Below are 10,517 nucleotides of genomic sequence, written 5' to 3' on the forward strand. Positions count from 1 at the left end.
CACTGCCCTTCAAGCCCGTGTCCTGGGGCTTATCACCCACAGAGCTCCCACATGCACACACACGCCCGTGACACTTTATTGGTAAGATGGACACATTCTGACCCATCTGGGCCAAGGGAGACGGGGTGGCCAGGTGGGAGCTACAGGAGCAAAGTCCCCAGTCCCTCAGCTCCAGTTGGGAATGGAAGGTCGTGTCCCCTTCCATGTCTAAAATACTGGTTGGACGAGATTAAAAAGGGAACGACACAGGAAGAGGCTCTCCCTCCTGGAACCGGTGCTGAAGCTCTGGTCCCTGCGCTGAGGCCAAGGAGAAAGTGTCCGCGGAGGCACCTTGCGCCGCGCCCACCCTGCTGCTCTGGGGTCGGGCAGCTCTGAACACTGCAGGCCTGACTGGGGAACGGGGGCCAGGGGCCCGCTGGAGGCGGGGAGAGGGCACAGCCGAGGCTCCGATCCAGTGGAAGGCGGGTAGTAGCAGGGAAGCGGGGCCCTCTCCAGGCTCGGCCTGGCAGGGATCTTGCAGGAAGGGAGACAGCAGCAGCCTGGCGCAGATTCCAGGGGAAAGCTTGTGGCTGGACCCGCCGGCAGAGGGCGCTCTGGCAGCTCACTCCTCCCGGAGCTTCTCTGGGGCCGTGCTGGCGGCCTGGGACTCGGACGCAGTCTTCCGCAGGCTGCGCCTGCCCCCACCCAAAGCCAGCCCCAGCCCCAGGCAGGCCCCGGCCAGGATGTGCACGCAGAAGTAGACAGAGGCCCAGTACCGGAGCGTGCTGCCCATGGACAGGAGCACAAAGCCCATGCACATGTAGTCGTAGGCGCGCATCTTCAGGAACCAGTGCACCCAGTACCACACTTTCTGGCCCCTGGGGCTCAGCCGCCCCCACAGGGCGGACTCCAAACAGCCCTCGGCAGCCAGGCACAGCGGGACGGTCAGGAAGCTGAGATAGTAGCCAGGGTGCAGGCCGTGCCAGTAGGCGCTCAGCAACATGGTCCAGGCGCTCCTGGGGAGAGGGTGGGAATCAGGGCGCAGGAGTCCAGGCCCCAGCTCCCCATACTGGAGGCAGCAAGCTTAACCATGCCCTCCCCCGCTGGGTCTCAAAGCCCACAGCCCTTCCTCTCTCAGGGACAAGGCGTCCAGTTCCTTAGCCCAGTGGTTTTCAAAGTACAGTCTGGTCTGGCATCAGCATTCCCTGCGAACTCCTTAGAATACACATTCCCGGGCTCCACCCACTGGCATCAGAAATCCTGGGCGTGGGGCACATGGGGATCCTCTTAGTGACGAGTCTTCCAGTAAGAGAACCACGGTCCAGCCCAAGACCCAGAAGCCCATACACTGGCCAGGAGTTTCGTCCCTCCCCCTCCAAGGCTCGGCGCCACCTTCCCACGGTTCTGGAGAATCAGGAAGCCAACGGTCCGCTCCTATCGCGAGACCGAGGTCCTGAGCTGCCCAACGCTGTATAACCCAGGCCCCGCCTCCTTCAAGAAGCCAGAATGAGGGGGTGTCGCTGACTGGTAGCGCGACTGCCCAGCACGAGCAAGGCCCTGAGTTCAGTCCCCAGCACCACACACAAACTCATTACGCAGGACTCAGAAGCCTGTCTCCCTTCCTCTCCCAGGACCTAGGAGTCTACTCCTGTCTTTCTGAGGACCCGCCCACCCCCCACTTCTCTGCAGGACCCATGAACCTGGGACTTTGCTTTAGGGAATCACGAGTCCAAATCCTGACTAGTGGAGACTCAGAATTCTCCAGCCACACTTCCCCTCGTCTGCAGACTCCAGAAGCCTGATTCTCCAGCTCCTGAAACCTGAGAATTCAGGCTCTGAGACCTCTGCTGCAGACAGGCATGGTTCCCACTGTGCAGGGACCAGTGGCTTTACTTCTGTGACCAGACACTCTTTCTCACCTGTGGGCCATCCTGATCCACCCAGGGCCGGAGGCGCAACAATGATCCAGTGATAGTAAACTGACCTCTCGTCCTCAGGGCAGGGAGGTAAACAGAAAGGCTGAACACTGCACATGGCGGGGTGTTCAGGAGTGGCCCTGCCTCCCCGCATGGGACCTCCCAGTTATGGCAGGAAGTGTGTCCTGGGCCTGGTCCTGGGCTGGCTCCGTGGCACAGCATTTCTCTAGCATGCTGGAGGCCCCGAGTCTGACACTGTCACATGCCTGCTGCCACGGGCAGTCACCCAGTTGAGGCCCACTGAGCTAGACCCTGGGGTGCTGGGGCCCTGACCTGTCCAGGCCATCTCATTCAACCTGGGACACTTTGCCCACTGCCGACACCAGCTTTTCCCTGAGGCCTCAGCACCACATCACTGTCTGTCCAAGGGGCTCAACCGCAAATCCGAGTCACCTCAGAGTTAAGGAGGCTGAACCCAGTCTTGCTCTTCATCCTTCCCACTCTCGATCTCCCTCCTGCTGCGTCTTCCCCTCTGCAGGACACCCTGTGTGCCCTGTGTCCTCTCTCACTGACACCCACAAGCTGGGAATCAGGTTTCAATCCCAATCCCCTCCTCTCCTGAGCCATGCTCAGTCCACCCGAGCCCTGGCTCTGCTCTCAAATCCAGCTACTTCTGGGCCACTCTTCTCTGTTGAGAACAGCAGTCACCTCTGCCTGGGCAACCCAGAGGTCTATGATTTGCCTCCCTGCTTTCTCCTCACCTCTGCTGCATTCTCCACACAAGCCAGAGAGGATCCCTCTACCCTGGGCCTTCACATTGAGCTACACTCCCAGCCCTTTTCTTGGCTCAAGACAGGGTCTCGCTGAGACCCCCACACTGGACTCAAACCTGTCGCTCCTGCCTCTCCCCAAGAGTGCTGAGATTACAGGTGTGGACCACTGCATCCAGCAATGGGGATCTTTAGTTTTTATGTTAGGGATTGGACCTGGGCCCTTGCACATGCCAGGCACTGAATAGATCCTTGTTCAGAGACAGGACCTCACCACACTGCACAGGCTGGCCTTCAACTCACACTCCTCTTGCCTCTGCCTCCCGAGGGCTGGAATGGCAGCTGTGCTCACTCCTGGCTCCAAGTGGATCTTCAAACTACAAGCCAGATCACACCCAGGCAGATCTAGCTCCAGGGCTGCCATCCTGACTCCTTCTTAGAGAAACTTGTCGGGCATATCATGAGCTCCTCTGGTGGTGAGAAGACTAAGTGACCTGCAGCAGGTTGCCTGACCTTTCTGAACCTTGGTCTCTTCACTTAAAATGGGGATAAAAAGATGGGGATGATAAGAGTTGCCACTTCTGTGACTTAAAGATGATGCCCAAACCAACATGGTTTCTACTCAAGAAATACTGGAAGAGAAGGCTGGTGAGGTGGTGCATTCCTACAATCCCACCTACTTGAGGACCTGAGGCAGGAGTACTGCAGGTTTAGGGCCGGCCTGGTAATTTAGCAAGACTGTCTCAAGATGAAGAATAGGACACAGTAACCTGCACCATTACATGAAGAGGACCTTAGGCCCAGACGGGTGGTTTACGTCAGTGCAAGCCTGGGAAACTACAACTCCCATGAGCCCTAGGGTCAGGGCTCCAGCAGGGGAGCCATGGGCTGCCGGGACATGCAGTTCTAGGCCACCACAACACCCAGGGCTCCCTCACCTCAGGACGTAGGAGCTGGCAGGTGCACTCTTGTAGATGTACTGTGCCAGCCACCACTGCACCGTCATGTTCCAGTACCGCATGCCCTCCCGCACACGCATGCAGAAGTCTGTGTTGTAGCAGTCGATGTTGCGGATCGTCTCATAGTCATACTCCAGGGCAGCTGCCTTCTCCAGACTGGGGTGGGGGATGAGGGTGGGACAGACATGCAGCTCAGCCAGGCCCCTCCTGCTGCCTGCTCCTGTCCCAGCCCCAGATCCTAACTAAGGAGTGATTCTGGCCAGGTGACAGCTCTCTGGCTGTCAGACTTGCTCTGGGAAAAGGAGAAGCCCAGGGGGAGTCTTGGGGGAGCAAGGTGGGTGGGACACCACTCACCAACAGTGGGCTTCTCTCCTTGGTTAACTGGTGGGCTGCCACAGCCACAGAAAGCCTGGAGGGGCTGCGGCTGCCAAGCTATGTGTCCTTTAGCTACCAAGCTCAGCATATTCACAGAGCCTACCAAGTGTGGTCCCTTCTGACCCATGGGACAGTGTGTTGCCAGGGAAGCATCCTCTCTAAAGGTGGTGGTTGCTAAGGAGGCTTCTAGGCCTTGTGACTCTGGATGATCTGTTGCTATGGAGAAAGGATTCCTTAGCAACAAGGCCCAGGCTGTTTAGAAAAGCTTCCAGAAAGGGTCTTTCTGTCCTGGTCCCTGTGAATGTTCGAGAAGTGTCACCTCCAGAAATACAGTGGTTTCCAGGTTGCTGATGCCAATGGCCCCAGCAATGGAGTACATCCCCGAGACCTCAGTGACGGAAGGGGAGCTCTCCTTTTGAAGTAGGGCCTGGCAGGTTCAGAGAGCCTTCAACGCCTGCCTGACTTCCCTGGGGGGTCGTCCTTTCTAGCAGCTGGAGGTCTGCCCATGGCTACTAGGGCAGTGGGTGTCACTACCCCAACAGGATGGCAGTTTGTGCCTATGAGGCCGTGGCACAACCCTGGCAAGGAGTGGTTTGTAATTTATATCAAGGGATGCTGCCCTGGCTCCAGGCCCAGGTGGAAGGCTGACAGTGGTGTCTAGAGGAGAGGGTCAGCCCACTCCTGGTTGCTAGGGATACCACTTCCCTAGCAACTCAGCAGCACACTTCCACAGCAACAGGGAGCTGTGTTGTTACTGGCTGTGTGACCTACCCAGCAATGATGGTGGTGGGACATGGGCAGCATCAGGAGCAACAGGGATCATGACAGAGTTACCAGGGGGAGGGCTGGTTTCCTTGGTAACAGGAGGGGGTGACCTATGGTTGCTGGGAATGGGGGCCTCCCAGCTGGAGGAGGGCACGGTCAGAGATACTATTTCCTTGGAGACAGAGGGTAACTGAGAGCTGCTAGGTGCAACATCTCATGGGGAGAGGTGCTGGCTCCCGAAACACAGGAGGAGCTTGGGGGTGCAGGTTCTATAGCCCCAAAGAGCAAGATGTCTGGCAAAAAGAGGACTAGAGTTGCTAGGGTTACCACATCCCTAGCAAAGGTGGGGGAGCTGAGTTGCTAAGTAACCATTCCCCTAGCAACAGAAGATGACCTACCACTACCTAAGGATGGCATCCCAGCAACCAGGAATAATCTGGTTCTTGGGGTGATGTTTCCATGGCAATATAGGGTGGCATGTAGTTGCTAAGATGCCATCTTCCTTTTCTAGCAACAGAGGGGGACTCACCATACAGAGGGGTGAGGGGTACTAGCAACAAGGGGTGATGAAAAGGTACCAAGAATACTGGACCCCTACTGACAAGGAAAGGCAGGCGGTGGTCGTCAGGGGTGACACTGCTCACCACACTTGGTGGCCCTGCCCCTGCTTCCCACTCTCCTCCCTGCTGGTGGCAGGGCTAGCCTAGCAGGGCCAGCCGTTGGTGGCGGGGCCTGCTGAGTCTTGGGAAGCCTCCCTCCCTTCGCCTGACCTGCTAGGGGGTGGGCATTGGAGGGTGGGGCCGCCCCCGGCCCGGGCCTTGGCGGCCACAGGGTAGGCCCCAAAGCCAGCAGCAATGCAGCCGCACTCGGCAGCAATCCAGGCCACGTAGAAGCGCATGCGGAAGGCGAAGAAGACGGGGATCATGTAGAAGAGGCGGGTAGGCAGCGGGCGGGCGTAGAAGGCATCTTCACGCACGGCCTCCAAAGGGAAGAGGTGGGAGGACAGCAGGAAGAGCAGGCCGAAGAGCGGGGCCGGCCAGGCCCGGCAGAGCAGGGGCCTCAGGCTGGGCAGAGCCTCCGGGAAGGGCTGCTCCAGCCAATCCAGGTAGGTGCGGTAGCGGAAGAATGGGCCTGTGGGGCAGAAGGGCCAGGTGGTCAGAGACTAAGAGGGCAGGGGAGGGAGACCCACTGGCCCAGGGAATCCCAGAGACAACAGAAAGATGTAGACAAAGACCCTAGGGATTCTTTTTGTTGTTGTTTTTGTTACTGGGGATTGAACTCAGAACCTTTCGCTTTCGAGGCAGGAGCCAGAACCACTGAGCTAAATCCCCAGCCCTAGACCCTAGGCATTCTTAAGAGGGACTGAGATTGCTGAGGCAGATGAAGACAGACAAGGCTTGGACATGGGGTGACCTTGATGTAAGTCACAGAAGGCAGAGCACCACAGGAGAGAAGACAGGAGACACCCAGGCCTGCAGGCATGAGGACGTGGCTTCGCCCTAAGAGTGCTAGGAGGCCACTGAAGGCTTCTCTGGCAGGAGAGCTGGTTCCTACCCACTTCCCACAGCCCTGCTGCAATAAGAGGAGAGTGGCCCGGAGACAGGGTGGTGGGGTGGCCTAGGGAGGGGCAGCGGGGCCGGACAGAAGACATGGGTTCGAAAACCTTGGACGTTCACAAGAAACCACGTGTGCGTGAGTCACATGCCCAGATCGGGCATGGTGAGTGACAGCTTCCTAGAGCAGTTATGCCAAAGAAGACCTTCTGGGAGGCACAGGTTCATGGAAAACACTTCCTGAAGCTGACAGTGGGTCCTGAGCTGAGTCTTTGCTCCTTGGCGGCAGACCCACTGGGCTTACACAGGCTCGTCTCCTTTCCCTCTCCTGCTGGCTTCCGTGAGGTCCGAGGGTAGCAAGGAGTCGTCCTGAGAATAGCCAGCTTCCGCCCAGCAGTAGCAAGATGCGCCTGGCACGGCAGGCGATGGGCCTGAGGGAGGCGAGGTGGAAAGGCAGAGGCATGGGGCAGGCCACTCACCTGTCATGATTCCCACGTAGCAGTAGCTATAGCTCAGCGTCTCCATCAAGGAGGGAACATGGGGCAGCAGCCCCAGGGTGGGCGCCTTGCTGAAGCCGGAGGCCATTTCCTTCCGCTGGGCCAAGTGCAGGTCCTGGACGTCACTGGCCAGACTCACCAGCTGGGGAAGGGCAGGCAGTGCGGTCAGGCCAAGCCTCCCCACAGCGTGTCCCTTACGCCGCTGGCTGTCGCAGTGGCAGGGAGGAACCAGCCCCAGGCAGCCTGGGCACCCAGAGTGGTGGAGACCCTTCCGGGGAGACCCGGGGCCTCCCCTTTCCCTGTCTGTCCCCGTGTGCTCTCAGGCAGTCCCACGGCTTTAGAGAGCGTCCACATGCCAGCGACACCCCAGCGCTGCCCAGCCTGGACCTTGGCCCGAGCCCAGGCCCACCCAGCAAGCTGCCCCGTTGCCATTTACACTTGGAGCCTTCCAGGGGTCAACTCTGACATCTCCAAAATGGAACTTGTCACCCACAGCCCAAAGCAGATCTTCTGGTCGCTCCCGGCAGAGAGGCCACCCCCATCTAGTCCACCGCTCCGGCCGGAAGCCACCACGGCGCCCAGACCCGACCCCTCAGGTTTCCGGAGTCTGTCTCCTTCTCCCCGCCTCCTCTATGGAGCTCTGAATGTCTTACCTGCTCTGCTCCATCTACTCTCTACCTGTTCACCCAGGGCAAGGCCTGCCCCAGGGCACAGGTGTCTGCCGGCTTCCCCTGGGTTTGGTGGACTCTCGGCCCACCAGGACAGCGAGTTGGCAGGATGCCAGGGCAGGGCTTTCCTCCCCGGGACTGGGGCCTGGAGAGCTTGTTTCAGGCAGGACCCGCCCTGGGTAACAGCGCCACTCCCACCCAGGGTCGCTTCTCCTCTCTACCCACCCTGCTGCAAGTAAAGCCCTCTAGCTGTCCTCAAGCATTTCCTGTTGGGCTCTGAGCCGATAGCACAGCCGATGGCACACGTCATGCGGCCACCAGTCGCATGGTCCTTGATAAAGGAACCCTCGTTCCATCTCGGCCTGTCCCACTTCCCTCCTCTCACTATCCAGGGTGTGTATTTCTTCTCAAGTTTTTGTGGGAATGGGGATTGAACCCAGGGCTTCCCGTATGGTAGGCAAGCAACACATCCCTGGGCTACATTCACAGCCCTCTGGAGCCCTTGGGATAATGGCTGTGGTGGCAGCCGCCTGTCACAACTGGTTCAGGGCCAGTACTGTAATGTTCTAAACATGCAAAGCTGATTGCATCCTTTCTTCTGGCAACAAACCACAATCCTTCTCCAGTAGACCTTGGTCCCCACAGAAGGAAGTCCCACCTCCTGCCATGGCTGGCAAGGCCCTGCCTGACCTGGACCCTGCTGCCCACTGCCTTGTGCGCTCTGCAGAAAGCGGACGTGGCCGGCTCCCACACTGCTTGCCCTGAGATGGTCTCCCTCAAGTCTCCTCTCAGCTGACCGCCTCAGCTGCCTGAGCCCCCGATGGCAAGAGAGTGCTGAGAAGCCAGTTCTTCACCTTGTGTGACTCTTCTGTTCACGGATGTGCTGACCCCAGAAGGGAGCAGGACCTAGGAGTCTGCTTCCTCCTCCCTTCCCAGGTGATTAGGAGCCACACCTGGCTGTGCCGGGTGATGACCTTGGCCAGGTACCTACTCTCCAAAGTTGATTATCCTCCTCTGCAAAAGTTTGCTACAGAGCTTTAAGCACAGCATGTTGGCAAAGCAGGCTCAAAAGGCACAGTCCAGGTGCCAAACAGCTCCTCCTGTTACAGCATGCGGGCTCCTTCCTTACCCCAGAAAGAGAGGAGAGGTGAAGACTGCTCCCGGGCATGAGAGGTGAGCCTTTCCCACACTCAGGGGTGGTGAGGTACAATCCCTACCCGCCTGTGGGAAGGGCTGGGAGGAGTGGAGCGCACAGGCTAACCAGGCCCAGGGAGGCTGGGGGAGTGGGAGTCCAGGCTGACCTTCAGTGTCAACAGCAGCTGGACGGCATTGGTGAAGGGTGTAGGAGTCGGCAGGCCCAGCAGGCTGAGGGCTCGGAAGAAGAGGAGGTAGGAGAAGGTCCAGGCGAGAGCCAGGGCGTGGCAGGAGCTGGGGCAGAGGTGGGAGGCGCTGTGGGTGTGGGGACCTGGGTCTTTGCCCCCCCCCCCCCCATCTCAGCACAAATCTCCCCCAGCACTCAGAGTTCAGACAGAAAACTGGAGGCCGGGAAGAAAGAGGCACAGCCACAGAGAAGGGAGGAATGGACAGGAGTAAGACAGGCTTCAGGCCGAAGACCTTTCAGTCCTCCGTGTCCTTCATCCCCAAGACCCAGAGCACGCTGGCTGTGCCCGGGGCGGGGTGGCCACTGAGTCCACGGTGGCAGGGACAGCACACAGGGATGGAGAGGCCTGGGGCAACACGGAGGGACAGCACAGAGCAAGGCTGAGAAAAGGAAAATCAGAAGCTCCAGGACAGGGAACAAGGCAGAACAGGAGATATCTGGAGGATGGGTGAAGCCGGAGACCCAAAGAGGTCCCGGGTGGGCTTCCCCCCAGTGCTCACCAGGGCTGGGCCTGAATGAGGGCCCAGGTCCCCAGCATTGTGATCAGGGAGTGCAGAGTGTGGGGGCCGCAGGTGAACACGGTGAGCCCCAGGCCCACCGCCGCCGCCCCCCATCTCTTCAGCCCAGGTCCTGTGGGGGAAAGGACAGCGTAAGCCTGGAACCTTCCAGGAGCTCCTCACCGCCCCCACACTTTCCACCGGGGAGGGAACCTGACTCACCAGCTTTCTTAAAGAGGAAGCCGATGGGGATGGAGATGAGAAGAACCACCAGATACGTCCACTCCTCGGGTGACATGCTGTGGGGAGAGAGGAAGGCAGGCGCTCCTGGCGAGATCCAGGAGTGCGGGCCTCCAGCGTCTTCCGCCGGTGAGGGCAGAGGATCCAGTCCTCAAGCCCACCTTGCAAAGCCTAGGCGGCCCGCCGAGACCTGGGCTCTCCCGTCCGTCCAGGACCCAGGAATCCAGCCCTAGTCTCTTTCGTTTGCAAACGCAGAAATGAAAGCTCCTCACCCCACCCCCATTTAAGAACGGGCATCAGGACACCCTTCCCCTGAGAACCCCGCACCCCCCCCAGCCCTTCCCGAGAGCCTAGGAGACCCCGGAAACCAGACCCCCCCGCCCTGCTCCCCGGAGCACCCCGAGACGCTTCAGCCTCCACCTCCTCCTAACTCCGGCCCCGCCCGCAGCCTCCCCGCTCCGATCCGGTCCCGGCGAGCCACAGGCGGGCCTGCCAGAGCCCAGCTGAGCCCTGCGCTTCCCCCGCCTCCCACCCGGCCATCCACGGTGACCCTGCCGCGCCCGAGCCCGGCCCACCTGAGCTGCCCGCCGGCGGGAGGCAGCCACCCCGGCCCGCGCCCGCCGAGGCTCGCGCCAAGCCTCCCCCGCGCCGCCCGCTTCTGCCTGGGTCTAGGAGGGCGGCCCGGTACAGGGCCCGGGGCGCGGCCGACGTCGGAGATCGGCCGGGCTGCGCTGGGAAGGGAATCAGCGCGAGCACCTGTCAGCCCCGGATCCGAGCCGAGCCGAGGGATCTGCTCAGCCCCGGCGCAGAGCCGAGAGGACGGGAGGGCGGGGCCTCGGGCTGGAGAGGCGGGGCCGGCACTTCCGGCCCGTAGGACTCATCTCCGTTTTGGGTTCCTTCGGGCTCAGTCGGGAGCC

General features: G+C 60.2%; 1 protein-coding gene across 2 annotated transcripts; it reads right to left on the bottom strand.

Moving 5' to 3' along the window:
• Positions 1-62: 62 nt before the first annotated feature.
• On the bottom strand, positions 63-10,487 carry Mboat7 (membrane bound acylglycerophosphatidylinositol O-acyltransferase MBOAT7). 2 transcript variants are annotated; one of them, XM_004866711.3, is made up of 8 exons: positions 10,357-10,487; positions 9,583-9,659; positions 9,364-9,493; positions 8,784-8,910; positions 6,797-6,956; positions 5,535-5,895; positions 3,604-3,780; positions 63-995 (listed from the first exon to the last, which is right to left on the bottom strand). In XM_004866711.3, exons 2-8 carry the CDS (start codon positions 9,656-9,658, stop codon positions 602-604), a joined length of 1,425 nt encoding a protein of 474 aa, XP_004866768.1. In that variant the 5' UTR covers position 9,659; positions 10,357-10,487; the 3' UTR covers positions 63-601. The 2 variants fall into 2 exon arrangements, with proteins under 2 accessions (XP_004866768.1, XP_004866767.1); XM_004866710.3 differs by having other exon boundaries at positions 10,176-10,487.
• Between the last annotated feature and the right edge of the window lie 30 nt (positions 10,488-10,517).

Source organism: Heterocephalus glaber, unplaced genomic scaffold (assembly GCF_053883595.1).
Source record: "Heterocephalus glaber isolate CG9 unplaced genomic scaffold, H.glaber_assembly_v1.0 deba00001745, whole genome shotgun sequence".
In the NCBI taxonomy this organism is placed as follows: Eukaryota; Metazoa; Chordata; class Mammalia; order Rodentia; family Bathyergidae; genus Heterocephalus; species Heterocephalus glaber.